The sequence below is a fragment of the Papio anubis genome, chromosome 17 (assembly GCF_008728515.1).
Source record: "Papio anubis isolate 15944 chromosome 17, Panubis1.0, whole genome shotgun sequence".
Taxonomy (NCBI): domain Eukaryota; kingdom Metazoa; phylum Chordata; class Mammalia; order Primates; family Cercopithecidae; genus Papio; species Papio anubis.
Genome location: NC_044992.1, coordinates 3,390,927 through 3,407,023, shown reverse-complemented (window position 1 = coordinate 3,407,023; position 16,097 = coordinate 3,390,927). Strand labels below are relative to the sequence as shown.

General features: G+C 55.4%; 1 protein-coding gene across 1 annotated transcript in view; it reads left to right on the top strand.

Annotated features, from left to right (window-relative positions):
* The window catches only part of ITGAE (integrin subunit alpha E), an 82,113-nt gene that overhangs the window by 32,834 nt on the left and 33,182 nt on the right, over window positions 1-16,097 (top strand). The window contains 16 exon segments of the mRNA XM_021928547.2: window positions 834-901; window positions 1,300-1,417; window positions 1,643-1,807; window positions 2,504-2,619; window positions 3,556-3,707; window positions 5,241-5,394; window positions 6,226-6,279; window positions 6,281-6,380; window positions 7,440-7,507; window positions 8,362-8,382; window positions 8,385-8,508; window positions 10,049-10,191; window positions 10,531-10,671; window positions 12,299-12,523; window positions 13,645-13,775; window positions 15,773-15,903. Coding sequence (XP_021784239.2) covers window positions 834-901; window positions 1,300-1,417; window positions 1,643-1,807; window positions 2,504-2,619; window positions 3,556-3,707; window positions 5,241-5,394; window positions 6,226-6,279; window positions 6,281-6,380; window positions 7,440-7,507; window positions 8,362-8,382; window positions 8,385-8,508; window positions 10,049-10,191; window positions 10,531-10,671; window positions 12,299-12,523; window positions 13,645-13,775; window positions 15,773-15,903 — 1,911 coding nt within the window.

Below are 16,097 nucleotides of genomic sequence, written 5' to 3'. Positions count from 1 at the left end.
TGAGGTCAGGAGCTCAAGACCAGCCTGGCCAATATGGCAAAACCCTATCTCTACTACAAATACAAAAATTAGTGTGGTGGTGTGCACCTATAATCCCAGCTATTTGGGAGGCTGAGGCAGAAGAATCGCTTGAACCCAGGAGGTGGAGGTTACAGTGAGCTGAGATTGCACCACTGGATTCCAGTCTGGGCAACAGAGCAAGATTCTGTTTTTAAAAAAAAAAAAAAAATCCTTGTCTGAGAGGCACTGAGTTGAACAGACTCAATCTCAGTCCAGCAGGGTTGACTGAGTGATTCTGTGACTCAAAAATAAAACAGTGTCCTGAGGCTGACAGTGGGGAGGAAGAGGAAGGAGCTACCATTTCTGCCCCTGAGGCTGTGGGGCAGTAAAATTCCCCAGGATGGGTCTGTGAGGCTGGTGGTTCCTCGGTCCACACAGCCAGTCCCATGGTTCCTTGCACATTCCTTGGCACTTTCACACCCACCAGGCAGTGCTTCTCCACCCACCTGTTCGACCAAGCTCACTGAGGAAAAGCAGCAGGTATCAGCTATTGCTGGACGCCCATCACCACACTCACAAGGCTGGGCACAGAGCAGACATCAATGGACATGTGTTAAATGGGCCAGCAGATGAGCCCCAGGGATGGGCACTCGGCCCTGAACATGTCCAGTCCTGACCTTGAAGTCCCCCGTTCTAGCTTTCTAGAGGCTTCTCTGAGTGGCCAACAGTTCCTCATAGGGGCCTGACCAAGGTGGCTCTGTGCCCTCTGACCTTGGCTTTGGGTTTCTGCCTCCCAGAGTGCCCTCCTCCTTACCTGGGTTTAACTTTTTCAGAGCATGTCCCCATCCCCAAGGGGAGGCACCGGGGAGTGACCGTTGTCCGGAGCCACCACGGCGTTTTGGTGAGTGCATGGGCAAGAGGGAGGGCCTTAGGGAGGCTGGTGCTAACCCTCGTGGCTGACCCTGGTGTTGAGAGCGGTTCCGACTGGCATGCTATTTCCGAGGCTGAGTAGTCTAGCATCTCCCTGGTGCCAGCCCCAGGGCTGACTGTAGCTCCGACCACCTATTCTGATACCAGGACTGACCTAGGTGTTCCCTGTGACCCAGCACACTCATGCAGGTGTCGGCCTCAGCCTTGACCCCAGCACAGACCCCTACACCTGGTGAGGGGTGGGCCAGCCACTCCTGTGCTCCCTGCCTGGTTGATCCACTGAGTTCTAGAATGGGGGTGAGAATGTGGCTGTAGCTCGGGAACGCGGGGGTGATCTGGTGTTTCCCTACCCTCTCTTCCCTCCCCCAGATATGCATTCAAGTGCTGGCCCGGCGGCCTCATAGCCTCAGCTCAGAACTCACAGGCACCTGTGGCCTCCTGGGCCCTGACCTCCGTCCCCAGGCTCAGGCCAACTTCTTCGACCTTGGTAAGGACTGGACATTCACTGGCCTTGGATAGCTCTAAAGAGATCTCCTTGGTCTCCAAGAAAAGGCACCAGCTCACGGCAAATGCAGCGGGACACAGGCCCACGGTGGAGCAAGGCAGGGTTGAGGCATCGCATAAAAGGAGTCAGCGCAGAACCACATGTGAGCGTGCTCAGGTGAGGACGGAGCCTTTCTGATTCTCAGCTCTTCCACGTATGTTTTTAAAGAAAATCTCCTGGATCCAGATGCACGTGTGGACACTGGAGACTGCTCTAGCAACAAAGAAGGCAGCCGGGGAGAGGATGCGAACACAGCCAGGCGGCGCCGGGCTCTGGAGAAGGAGGAGGAGGAAGAAGATGAGGAGGAGGAGGAAGACGAGGAGGAGGAAGCTGGTGAGAAGAGGCAGATCTGGGTTGCTCTGAGTCTATCAGAGCCAACCCCTAGGCTGGCAGCCTCCAAGGGTGAGGGGTGCCTCAGTCTGAGATGGGGAGCAGTGGCTGGACTTTACAGGCCTGACCAGTACCAGCTCCACCCACTCTATCTTATAAATGGGGAAACTGAGGCTCAGAGAGTGGTAGTGATGGGAATGGCTCACACAGCAAGCAAAGCCTGACCAGGTTCTAGCTCTCTTTTTGAAGGGGGAGACAAAAGCTTCTCTCTTGGGGCCAGGCATGGTGGCTCACACCTGTAATCCCAGCACTTTGGGAGGCCGAGGTGGGCGGATCACTTGAGATCAGGAGTTCGAGACCAGCCTGGCCAACATGGTGAAACCCCGACTTTACTAAAAAATTCAAAAATCAGCCAGGCATGGTGGTGTGCACCTGTAGTCCCAGCTACTTAGGAGGCTGAGGCGGAGAATTGCTTGAACCCGGGAGGCGGAGGTTGCAGTGAGCCGAGATCCCACCACTACCCTCTAGCCTGGGCAACAGAGTAAAGCTCCATTAAAAAAAGAAAAAAAAAGCTTCCCACTTGGGAGGTTCTCCAACTTCTTCCCTGAATTGAGCCCTCAGGCCTACAACAGGGGCATGTACCGTACACATGCTGCCCTCACATCCCATGCCCACTCCTGACCTGTTTGTCTTGGCCAGGCACCGAGATTGCCATCATCCTGGACGGCTCAGGAAGCATTGATCCCCCAGACTTTCAGAGAGCCAAAGACTTCATCTCCAACATGATGAGGAACTTCTATGAAAAGTGTTTTGAGGTGGGCTTTCCTAAGAGCTGGTTATCACTTATCTATTGCTGAGAATCACCCTACCTCAGAACAACAATCACCACATTTGCTCACAATTCTGTGGGTCAGATACTTGGGCTGGGCTCAGCTGGATGGTTCTTCTGTCCATCTTGCCTGGAGTTACCCTGGAGCTGCAGGCATCTGGTTGCTTGACTGGGGCTGGATGGCCTAAGATGACCTCACTCACTTGTCTGGACCATGTGTCTTTAGCAGGCCAGCCCAAATTTTTCATGGCAGCAACATTCTAAGAGGGCCAGATCCAATGCATGCAAGTATTTTTCAAGTCTCTAATTTTTTTTTTTTTTTTTTTTTTTTTGAGACGGAGTCTCGCTCTGTCTCCCAGGCTAGAGTGCAGTGGCCGGATCTCAGCTTACTGCAAGCTCCGCCTCCCAGGTTTACGCCATTCTCCTGCCTCAGCCTCCCGAGTAGCTGGGACTACAGGCACCCGCCACTTTGCCCAGCTAGTTTTTTGTATTTTTTAGTAGAGACGGGGTTTCACTGGGTTAGGCAGGATGGTCTCGATCTCCTGACCTCGTGATCCGCCCGTCTCGGCCTCCCAAAGTGCTGGGATTACAGGCTTGAGCCACCGCGCCCAGCTCAAGTCTCTAATTATATCACATTTGCTGATGCCTCATTGGCCAAAGCCAGTCACACGGCCAATCGCATTGTCAGTATGGAGGGGACTACACAGGGAGCTAGGGAGAAGTCTGTGATTCATTGGGGGCCATTACTATCGCACCCTTCTCCACCCCCACTCGCTTAGAGATTTTGCTCTGCCTTAGCATCTCTTTCTGCCCAGGGATAAGGTAGAAGGAGTGGATTTTTCTGCTGCTTCCAGGGGGAGCCATTTCAGGGGCAGAGGTGGCAATTCTTCCAACCTCCTGCCCTCCTCCCCATCCCCTGCAGTGCAACTTTGCCCTGGTGCAATACGGAGGAGTGATCCAGACTGAGTTTGACCTTCGGGACAGCCAGGATGTGATGGCCTCCCTCGCCAAAGTCCAGAATATCACTCAAGTGGGGAGTGTCACCAAGACTGCCTCAGCCATGCAACATGTCTTGTGAGTGTGGGGGCTGCAGGAATTATTCTGGCCATGCCCAGAGTCTCTGTGGCATCATGCTTGGAGGAAGTGGCTGGACAGAACTGCAGAAGAGAATTAGGTTTCCAGCCTTTCCCTGGCTGAGAGAGAACGTGAGGGATGATACCTCAAGACTGTCTTCCAAAAAGTCTTCCAAGGACTTCCTCTTGTGAGAGGCAGGAGAGCAGAGTGCTTGGTGGACAGGCTGGCTGGGTTCAGATCTCAGCTCTGGTTTGTATCTGTGTGACCTCGGGCAAACTGAAGGACCTTGTGACCTGGGCTTCCGTTTCCTCACTTTAAAAATGAGAAAAATAGGCTGAGTGCGGTAGCTCACACTTGTAATCCCAGCACTTTGGGAGGCCAAGGCAGGTGGATCACCTGAGGTCAGGAGTTTGAGACCAGCCTGGCCAACATGGTGAAACTCTGTCTCTACTAAAAATACAAAGGGTGTGGTGGCAGGTGCCTGTAATCCCAGCTACTTGGGAGGCTGAGGCAGGAGAAACGCTTGAACTCGGGAGGCAGAGGTTGCAGTGAGTTGAGATGGTGCCACTGCACTCCAGCCTGGGCAACAGAGTGAGACTCCATCTCTCTCAAGAAAATAATAATAATAAAATAAATAAATAAAATGAGAATGATAATAGTACTCACAGCTTGGAGCAGTGGCTTGTGCCTATAGTTCCAGCTACTCAGGAAGCTGAGGCAGGAGGACTGCTTGAGCCCAGGAGTCTAAGGATGCAGTGAGTCATGATCACACCACTGTACTCCAGTCTGGGTGACAGAGTGAGATGCTGTCTCTAAAAAAGAAAGACAAATAATAGCACTTACCTGGTAGATTTTGTGGCGGTTGGATGGGTTAAAATATACAGTGTTGGCCGGGCGTCGTGGCTCATGCCTGTAATCCCACACTTTGGGAGGCCGAGGCGGGTGGATCACGAGGTCAGGAGATCAAGACTATCCTGGCTAACACAGTGAAACCCCATCTCTACTAAAAATAAAAAAAAATTAGCCGGGCATGGTGGCGGGCGCCTGTAGTCCCAGCTACTCAGGAGGCTGAGGCAGGAGAATGGCATGAACCCGGGAGGCGGAGCTTGCAGTGAGCCGAGATGGCACCACTGCACTCCAGCCTGAGCAAAAAAGCGAGACTCCGTCTCAAAAAAAAAAAAAAAAATTTATATATATATAGTGTTTACAGCAGTGCCTGGCACATGATAAACGCCATGTGAGTATTATCTATCATTTTAATGTCATTACTCTTCCTGTATGCACACAAAAGGAATAGACTGCCAGCCAGCACCTTTCTGATGGGAGCAGGTGAGAAGCAAGAACACCTGTGTTACAGCCCTCCCTCTGCCTAGCCTCGCTGTGTGACTTAAGGGGGCATCACCCCCTTCTTTGGGCCTTTTGGGAGGATTGTGAACCCTCCCCATTCTAATACAGGTCAGAGAATGAAGTCTGTCCTGGAGTCGGTCATGCCTCTGGCAAAGCTCTCTTCTTCCTTTACTCTCCCCTGCTCAGAGACAACATCTTCACCTCAAGCCACGGCTCCAGAAGAAAGGCATCCAAGGTCATGGTGGTGCTCACCGATGGTGGCATATTCGAGGACCCCCTCGACCTTACGACAGTCATCAACTCCCCTAAAATGCATGGTGTTGAGCGCTTTGCCATTGGGGTAAGAGCCAGGAGCCGGGAGGCCCCTCCTGACCCTGCTCAGCCTGGGGTGGGGAGGAGTCAGGGTTGTCGATGGGGGCTTCTCTGTAAGCAGCTTATCCAGACCCTGTTCTATTCGCAAACACTCCCCTTCTCCCCATGCCCTGTCATCCCAGAGAGGGCCCATTTCCCCATGGTGGTCACAGCTTCCTGGCCAAATAGTGACGGGAGAGCCCACAGGAAACGCACCAAGGAAGGTTCCTGGAGGACCGTGGTGCCGAGCTGAGTCCTGCCAGACAAACGGGAGTAGCTGGCCTAGGGCACAGGGGAGGCAGAGGGCCAAGATGAAGAACAGAGATCGCCGAGACACAAGGGGTGAAGACCTGGAGTGGAAGAACAGATGTATAAAGAGACAGAAGGGCTGAACAGAGAACGGAATGGGCACAGGGGCAGAAGGGCAGGCAAGAGGGGTAAAAAGCGGGCACAGGGGAACAGATGAAAACAGGGGAACAGAGGGGCCAGGTGTGGGGAGGAGGTCGATAGGGGAATGAAGGGGCCAGGTGAGACGGAGAACAGAGACAAAGACAGAGAGAACAGAATGCCAGCGAGACAGGGGAACAGAACCAGGTGAGAGGGAAGAGAACTTCAGGGAATTAAAACAGAACCAGGTGGAGAAGCCTGGAGAACAGAAGAACGAAGGTGAGGGAAGATGTCCGGAAGATCGTCAGCAAATTCCGAGTCATCATCGAATTTCAGGCAAATCGATAAGAGGCCAGGGGGAGGGGCTCAGCTCTCTTCCTGGGCCTGGGGAATCCTCGAGGCGCTGACTCACTGACCCAGGCCCCCTGTGCAGGTGGGAGAAGAATTTAAGAGTGCTAGAACTGAGAGGGAACTCAACCTGATCGTAAGCCTCAGACCCGGATGAGACCCACGCTTTCAAGGTGACTAACTACATGGCGCTGGATGGGCTGCTGAGCAAACTGCGGTACAACATCATCAGCATGGAAGGTGAGGGCTCCGGGACCCACGCCACCACAGGAGACCCCAGCCTGTGCTCCAGCCCTGCCTCTGTCCTATCTTCATGTGGTTTCTTTGAGCAACTCCCATCATCTCTCTAAGCCTCAGCTGTTCTATGTCTAAAAAGGCAATGGCCGGGTGTGGTGGCTCACGCCTGGAATCCCAACACTTTGGGAGACAGAGGCGGGTGGATCGCTTGAGGCCAGGAGTTCGAGACCCGCCTGGGCAACATGGTAAAACCTTGTCTCTACTAAAACAAAAATTAGCTGGGGCCGGGTGTGGTGGCTCACACCCGTAATCCCAACACTCTGGGAGGCCAAGGCGGTGGATCACCTGAGGTCTGGAGTTCAAGACCAGCCTGGCCAACATGGTGAAATCCTGTTTCTGCTAAAAATACAAAACAATGTAGCCGGCCGTGGTGGTGCACGTCTGTGATCCCAGCTACTCAGGAGCCTGAGGCAGAAGAATCGCTTGAACTTAGGAGGCGGAGGTTGCAGTGAGCCAAGATCGCCTCACTGCACTCCAGGATGGGTGACAGAGCAAGCCTCCGTCTCAAAAAAAAAAAAAAATTAGCCAGGCGTGGTGGTGCGTGACCTGTATTCCCAGCTACTTGGGAAGCTAAGGCAACAGGTCACTTGACCTTGGGAGGCACAGGTTGCAGTGAGCTGATATTGAGCCACTGCACTCCAGCCTGAGCAACAGAGCAAGACACTGTCTCAAAAAAAAGAAGGCAACAATATCTCCAACCTCCTTGCGTCCCAGAATCTCCATGAAGTTCTGATGAACTGAGCTGGTGCTGGAGAAACAAGGATGACTGGAGCGTAGTCCCTTCTCCCAGGAGCTCCCAGACGAGGAAACTGAGGCCTAGAAAGAGAGAGCGAACTGCCCAGACAGTAGTTGCTCAAGGAGAACCTGGGTCTCTACCTTCAACCGGGTGCCCTTCCTGTTACACCAAGCATGGTTCCCTGAGGCCAAGCTGGACTGTCCCCTGCCTCCGTTTCTCCCTTCACCTCGGCCCACAGCAGTCTCACTGGGCTTCTTGGCTTGCAGGCGCGGTTGGAGACGCCCTTCACTACCAGCTGGCACAGATCGGCTTCAGTGCTCAGATCCTGGATGAGGTATGTGGCTGACTCCGCCCCAGGCAGGCTCGCCCGTTGGGAAGGGGCCCAGAACACCTAGGATTCAGGGACTCCTGCCTCCCATTCAGGGCTCTGCTCTCCCTGTGATGATTCCTCTAAAAGAGCCATTTTATTTTACTTATTTATTTATTTTGAGACAGAGTCTTGCTCTGTTGCCCAGGCTGGAGTGCAGCGGTGTAATCTCGGCTCACTGCAACCTCCGCCTCCCAGGTTCAAGTGATTCTCCTGCCTCAGCCTCCCATGTAGCTGGGATTACAAGCACCTGCCACCACGGCCAGCTAATTTTTGTGTATTTTTTGGTAGAGGCGGGTTTCACCATGTTGGCCAGGCTGGTCTCGAGACTCTGACCTCAGGTGATCACACTTTCGGCCTCCCAAAGTGTTGAGATTACAGGTCTGAGCCACCGCGCCCGGCCTGAAAGAGCCATTTTAGGATAAAAGGAAATATTTCTGCCTGCTCACCTTAATCTGGACCACTGAGATAGACAGAAGTGTGGCCATATTGATGACAGGAGGTGGATTTTTTCTGTGTGCTCAAACATCCAGTTGCTCCCCTGAATACAGACCAGTCAACAGGATTCGGCCTGGGTCAGCCTACCAACCAAGCTGCTTGCTTCTCCCGGAGGCGGGAGTGCAAGGGCACGAGGCAGGAGCCCAGGGTTGGCCATCTCACCTTCGCACCTGCATCTCTGGCCAGACGGGCACTAGGCCACCGAACGCCCCCCTTCTCCCAGCCAGGTTAGCCGCGCTGGCCCAGAACTGGAGACCCGCTGCCACCGTGGCCCGGCCCTGGGTCCCTCCCACTCATCTGGGCCCCATCCCCGTCCCCTTCAGCGGCAGGTGCTGCTCGGCGTGCATCCGTCGGGGCCTTTGACTGGTCCGGAGGCGCGCTGCTCTACAACACACGCAGCCGCCGGGGCCGCTTCCTGAACCAGACGGCGGCGGTGGCGGACGGGGAGGCTGCGCAGTACAGCTACCTGGGTGAGGGCGGGGCCTGGGTGCTACCTGGGTGGCCGGGGGCCTGGGGGCTACCTGGGTGAGGGCGGGGCCTGGGGGCTACCTGGGTGAGGGCGGGGCCTTGGGGGGCTACCTGGGTGAGGGGTGGGGCCTGGGGCTACCTGGGTGGCCCGAGGCCTGGGGAGCTACCTGGGTGAGGCAGGGCCTAGGGGGCTACCTGGGTGAGGGCGGGGCCTGGGGTTACCTGGGTGAGAGCGGGGCCTGGGGGGTTACCTGGCCGAGGGCGGGACCTACCTGGGCGAGGGTGGGGCCTGGGGGCTACCTGAGGAGCGAGGGGCCAGGAGACTACCTGGGTGAGGGCGGGGCCTGGGGGCTACCTGGGTGGGGCGGGGAGCCTGGGGGGCTACCTGGGTGAGGGCGGGGCCTGGGGGCTACCTGGGTGAGGGCGGGGCCTGGGGTTACCTGGGAGAGGGCAGGGCCTGGGGGGGCGAGGCTACCTGGTGAGGGCGGGGCCTGGAGGCTACCTGGGCGAGGGCGGGACCTACCTGGGCGAGGGTGGGGCCTGGGGGCTACCTGAGGAGCGAGGGGCCAGGAGACTACCTGGGTGAGGGCGGGGCCTGGAGGCTACCTGGGCGAGGGCGGGGCCTGAGGGCTACCTGGAAGAGGGCGGGGCCTGGAGATTACCTGGGAAGGAGGGGGCCTGGAGATCACCTGGGTGAGGGTGAGGCCCAGATGGGGACACCGAGGCTGCGCATTGGGCTGTACTTGAGGTTTCCAAATGGGGGCGAGACCTGGTCGGTCACATGGGCCGAGGGGCGGGCCCTGGTTAGGGACCCTGAGGCTGAGAATTACCGCCTCCTGGATAGGGACAGGGCCTATCAGGTACACCAGGCAGAGCAGCCGCCCACAGGAAGGCGGGGCCTCTCCATCAATAATAGTGGTGCAGTAGCTCACGCCTGTAATCCCAGGAGGCCAAGGCGGGCGGATTACCTGAGGTCTGGAGTTCGAGACCAGCCAGGCCAACATGGCAAAACCCTGTCTCTACTAAAAATACAAAAATTAGCTGGGCGTGGTGGCGGACGCCTGTAGTCCCACGTACTCAGAAGTCTGAGGCACAAGAATCTCTTGAACCTAGGAGGTGGAGGTTGCAATGAGCTAAGATTGTGCCACTGCACTCCAGCATGGGTTATAGACCGAGACTCTGTCTCAAAAATAAATCAATAAACAAAAATAATAATAGTGGTGGGCAATCCTCTCACGCCTCTTCTCAGTCCTCCTAGGGTGTGTGTGTGAGCGTGGGTAGTAGATGTGTGCGAACGAGTGTTTTGAGCAAAGCTGCATACGTGACAGTGTGTGCATCACTTCTGTTGATGGGGATGTGTGTGACTGGCAAAGGGAGAGTGTTCGCTGGTGCAGATCTTTAATATAGTGAGAAAGACAGTCTCTCCTATTTTACCCCCCTCCCCAGGCCACTTTGAAGGCCTGACTGGGAAGGTGCCGGGGCCAAAAGAGAGGCCAGGTGGGAGCACACGGTGTGTTCACAGCCATCCCACCCTTGCCCCAGGTTATGCTGTGGCCGTGCTGCACAAGACCTGCAGCGTCTCCTACGTCGCGGGGGCTCCACGGTACAAACATCATGGGGCCGTGTTTGAGCTCCAGAAGGAGGGCACAGAGACCAGCTTCCTGCCAGTGCTAGAGGGAGAGCAGGTACCCACTGGGGAAAGCTCCCACCCCTTTTGACGGATGGGGAATCTGAAGGCCCCAAGGGAAAGGGGTGGGTCCCAGGGTGCACAGTGGGCCAGGGCCCAGGCCGGGTAAAACTCAGGCTCCTGAGTGGAGCTCAAGGGCTCTGCATGTCTGATTGCTACACAGTTTCCTCCGCTGTGGGGCCTGGGCTGCTTCTTCGCTCTCCTATTACTCTCAGTGAGCAAACTGATATGTAAGGACCCAAACCAGGTGGTCCAGGAAGCACGTGGGCACGGTGTAGCCTTGCTGAGGGGTGGAGGAGTGGGGCTCCTGGTGAGCTGAGTTCCTCCCGGGCTGTAGATGGGGTCCTATTTTGGCTCTGAGCTGTGCCCTGTGGACATTGACATGGATGGAACCACGGACTTCTTGCTGGTGGCTGCTCCATTTTACCATGTTCATGGAGAAGAAGGCAGAGTCTACGTGTACCGTCTCAGTGAGCAGGTGGGAGAGTCTCCATCTTCATGAGCTTGATAAGGCTGTGGCACTCAGCCTGGCACAGAGGTGATGGAGGCTGGGAGTGCCCTGGCTCTGCCTGGCACCAGTGGGCAGTGATGGGGAGGTGCTCAGGCTGGATGGCGGCTGGGCAGGGCAGCGGCATCTCTCTCCGCACCCACTTTCTTACCCAAGGGCAGTCGTTGATGATAATATCTCTAATATCTCTTTTCGTTGTTGTTTATTTGTTTTGAGACAGAGTTTAGCTCTCTTGTTGCCCTAGGCTGGAGTGCAATGCGTATTCTGGCTCACGCAACCTCTGCCTCTGGAGGTCGCGATTCTCCTGCCTCGGCTTACTCGAGTAGCTGGGATTACAGGCATGCCTCCCTACGCCTGGTTAATTTTTGTATTTTTAAATAGAACAGGGAATTTCTCCCCTTGGTCAGGCTGGTCTTAAACTCGACCTCAGGTGATCCACCACCTCGGCCTCCCAAAGGTTCTGGGATTTGAGCATGAGCCGCAGCCCAGCATTTTTTTTTTTTTTTTTCTGAGACTGAGTCTCACCCTGTTGTCCAGGCTGGAGTGCAATGGTACAATCTCGGTTCACTGCAACCTCCACCTCCTGGGTTCAAGTGATTCTCACCTCAGCCTCCCAGTAGCTGAGATACAGGCACACCTGCCACCACATCCGGCGGAATTTTTACAGCCATTTTTAGTAGGAATGGGGTTTTGCCATGTTAGCCCAGGCTGGTCTCGAACTCCTGACCTCAGGTGATCCACCTACCTCGGCCTCCCAAAGTGATGGGATTACAGGCTGGAGTCACTTTCGTCAGCCGATAGCATTTCTTTTTTTTTTTTTTCTTTTTCTTTTTTTCTTTTTTTTTTTTTTTTTTTTTTTTTTTTTTTGAGGCCCAGGTCGCTGTCGCCAGGCTGGAGTGCAGTGGCGGATCTCAGCTCACTTGCAGCTCCGCTCGGGTTCCCGCATGTTCTCGGCCTCAGCCTCCCGGGAAGTAGCTGGGACTACAGAGCTGCCACCTGGCCCGGCTATTTTTTGTATTTCTTAGTAGAGGCGAGGGTTTCACCGTGTTGGCAGGATGGTCTGGATCTCTGACCTGCGTGATCCGCCCATGTCGGCCTCCCAAAGTGATGGGATTACAGGCCTGAGTCACTGCGTCCAGCCGATAACATTTCTTACAGCTGCATGGGTGGCAAAGCCCATTTAGTCCAGGATCTCATTTGTTTCTCACAGCAACTATGGGAGGTAGCTGCCACTCTTATCTTACGGATGAGGAAACTGGGGCTCAGTGAGCCTCAGTGATGCCGAGACTTGCTCAAGTGTACCTAGCATGTATGTGGCAGAGCCACGAGTGAAACCCAGGCCTCCCATTTGCAGCAATGCACCCCTGCCCGTGGAAGTAGAGGAGGGCAGGCTCTGAGTCCTGAACTTCAAGGTGGGAGGACCCCAGCTTTCCCCTCATGCTGTGTGATCTTACGAAGGTCCCTGGCCTTTTCTGGGGCTCAGGCTCCCTGCTAGAGAATCAGAATCCACCAGCCCAGTGAGCGTGCATCCTGGGTGGCAATGGAGTGGGCACCTAGCGCCCCTTCTTGGGGGCTGAGCTGTTTGCTTGCTTTACAGGATGGTTCCTTCTCCTTGGCACGCATACTGAGTGGGCACCCCGGGTTCGCCAGTGCCCGCTTTGGCTTTGCCATGGCAGCTGTGGGGGATATCAGTCAGGATAAGCTCACAGATGTGGCCATCGGGGCCCCCCTGGAAGGTTTCGGGGCAGGTGATGGTGCCAGCTTCGGCAGTGTGTATATCTACAATGGACACTGGGACGGCCTCTCCGCCAGCCCCTCGCAGGTGACCCATGGGGCCCTCTCCTTCCTCTCCTCTGGGGCTCTGACCTCTCCCAGATATGATGACCAAGCCCCAAGTCGACTTCAGTCCTAAGTGCTGGGCAGGTGTCAGGGGGCTGGGAGTGCCCAGTGAAAGAAAGAAGTCCCTCAGGCTGGTGGGAGGTTCCAGACCAGGGCCTCAGCTCAGCCCCTTCAGGTTGAGGGGAGGTTGTGGTGGTACCTGTCTCCTTCCCTGGCCTATACCCTCTCCTTCCACCCAGCTGCTTCGGGTCCCTGCTTCCTCTCTTTCTGTCCCTCGCTCCTGTCTCCCACCCAGCCACCTCTCTGCCTTATCTCTCATTCCCCAGGGCTCCCTCGCCAGCCTCTCACACTGCATGTGTTACGGGCACTTTCACCCACCTGCAGCTCCTCCTGAGAACCTCCACCTGGATGGCCCCAGGCATCTCACTCCTGCCCGTGTGGCCCATCTGAGAGCCTGCTCCCCCAGACCTGATGCTCCTCTGAGTCCTCATCCTCCTCCACCCCCAACACCAGAAACCTCAGAGGGTCCCCAGCGTGCTCACACCCTGCACAGCCCGTCAGTCCCCACGTCCTCATGATTCTAGCTGTCTCCCAAGTCCAGCCCCTTCTCTCCATCCCCACCGCTGCAGTCCCAGTTCAGGCCTTGCCATCCCTCTCCCAGCCCACCCAGCTTCCTCCTCCCCTCCATCTTCCACCCCGTATCTTCAGTGCCATTTCTAAAGTATTATCCTGATTATGTCGCTTCAAAAAAACTGAACCTTTGTTGACACCCCCACCCCCAAGCCCCACATCAAGCCTCCTTGTACCCCAATCCCCTGCGGTCCACCCCGTCCCTGGCCCTGGCTGCTTCTCAGAGGGCCCTGCTCTTTCCCCATGCCTCACTCTTTCCCTTACTCTCCCCTGTCAAGTCCCACCTGCCCTTTGAGGCTCCACCCAAATGCCACTTCCTCTGGGAAAGCTTGCCCCCTCTTTCCTGGCTCTAGACTGGGGGCTCCCTGGGGCTGGATGGCGCCTGCAATGCTGGTTGGTATAGAACATGAAAGAACTCCCTGCTCCATTTCCCTCCCTTCCCTCACCCCACGCCTTGTGTTTCTGCCTCCACAGTGGATCAGAGCCTCCGCGGTAGCCCCAGGACTCCAGTACTTTGGCATGTCCGTGGCTGGTGGGTTTGACATCAGTGGCGACGGCCTTGCCGACATCACCGTGGGCACTCTGGGCCGGGCGGTTGTGTTCCGGTAGGGCTCTGTCCTGCTTTCTGGGGTCCCAGGCCCAGCCTCACCCATTTGTCCTGCTCTAAATAGCTCAATGCAGACATTAGGCACCGAGGGAGGGAGCCAGCACTGTGGTTGGGGGCACAGGCTCTGGAGTCTGCCCGTCTGGGTTTGAACCTCGGCTCTCAGCCCTCTCAGTGTGCCCTTGGGCAGGTTATTTAATTCTAAAATCTTACATAGGAATTATAAGAGCACTGCGTCCCAGAGCTAAGAGGATCATGCAAGTGAATATATGCAAAGTCTTTAGCACAGTGCTCAGTGATGGCTATGATTATTCGGAATTGTGGAGTTTTTTTTGTTTGTTTTGTTTTGGTTTTCTTGAGACGGAGTCTTGCTCTGTTGCCCAGGCTGAAGTGCAGTGGTACAATCTCGGCTTGCTGCAACCTTTGCCTCCCGGGTTCAAGCAATTCTCTGCCTCAGCCTCCTGAGTAGCTGGGATTACAGGCATCTGCCACCACGCCTGGCTAATTTTTGTATTTTTAGTAGAGACAGGGTTTCACCATGTTGGCCAGGATGGTCTTGAACTCCTGACTTCATGATCCACTCACCTCTGCCTCCCAAAGTTACAGGCATGAGCCACTGCACCTGGCCAAGAATTGCAGAGTTTTTGTGCCCCATCCCTCAGTAAATGATCAAGTCCTGTGGCTGTAAATGAGCTCATGGAGCGCCCGTCTGTCCCGTCCTCTCCACCAAGCCGCAGACTTGCTCTCTACCCAGCACCTCTCTGGGCTGCCGCTCATGGTCATCCCGAAGTGAACACGTCTAAAAACAAAGCTCTTGTTTCCCCCCACCCTTCGTTCCCCCAAATCTGTCCTGCCCTCAGGCTTTCTGTCTCAGCAAATGGCACCATCATCCACCCAGAAATTCAGGATGAAAACCTAGGCGTCATCCTTGATGCCCCTTTTTCCTTCCTCTCCATCACATCAATGCGTCTTAGTTGGCTCTGCCTCCAAACCGCCTCCCAGCACAGGCACTGTCTTCCCTTCCTGGACACTGCCGCGGCAGCCTTCCCTGCTTCCAGCCCCTGCACTCCATTCTCCACGCAGCGGGAGCCCGATTCCTTCACTCTGATGCCTGAAACCCCTCCACAGCTCCTATTTAGAGAAAAATCCCAATTCCTTACCATGGCTTTACAGGGCTCTTTGTGGCCTGGCCGTCCCTGCCCCTCCATTTCCATCTCCTCCTCGCATCCTCTGTCTCACTAATTAGGCTCCAGGCACACTGACCTTTGTGCTCCTCAAACAAACCAAAAGTGTTCCTGCCACAGGCCCTTGGCACTGGCTATGCTTTCTTCCTGGCGTGCCCTTCCCCAGATCTTTCATGTTAACAATCTCAACGGAAATGCCCCTGCATCAGCCACGCCATCTCTGACCACCAGTCTCAGTAGCCCTCAGTCCTTATTACAGTTTTTTTTTTTTTTTTTTTTTTGAGATGGAATCTCACTCTGTCGCCCAGGCTGGAGTGCCGTGGCATGATCTCGGCTCACTGCAACTTCTGCCTCCCAGGTTCAAGCGATTCTCGTGCCTCAGCTTCCTAAGTAGCTGGGATTACAGGCACCCGCCACCACGCCCAGCTCATTTTTGAATTTTTAGTAGAGATGGGGTTTCACCATGTTGGCCAGGCTGGTCTCGAACTCCTGACCTCAGGTGATCCGCCCGCCTCGACCTCCCAAAGTGCTGGGATGACAGGCGTGAGCCACCGTGCTCGGCCAACAATATTTTAATTTTTATCACAGCCTTGCCAATACATAGTATTTCCCTGTTTCCCTCATTTATTTGCTTGTTGTCTGCTTTCCCACGAAAGCAGAAACTCGTCTCTTTCCCTTGTGCCCTGAGACTCAGGGCAGCACCTGGATGTGGGCATGTTTGATAGAGACCCACTGAATGCATGAACCAATCAGCCAGGCCCTGACCCAGAAGCCGGGCAGTCACTTCTCCCATCCTCTTTGCTGTCTTGTTTAGCTCCCGGCCTGTGGTTCGCCTGGAGGTCTCCATGGCCTTCACCCCCAGCGCACTGCCCATCGGCTTCAACGGCGTCGTGAATGTCCGTTTATGTTTCGAAATCAGCTCTGTGACCACAGTCTCTGCGTCAGGTAAAACGTGGTCCAGCTGACTCCTGCCTGGCGTCATGCTCCTTCCTTTTTGGCTTCTGTAAGGGGAAGGGAAAAAGTACTGGGATGGGGGGGTGTTGGTTTGAGGTCCTGGTGCTTGAAATCCCCCATTAGAGCTTAGCTGCTTTGTCTCCAGGCTCTGTTAAATGCAAACTGCCTTAAGAAAGGGTGGTCTG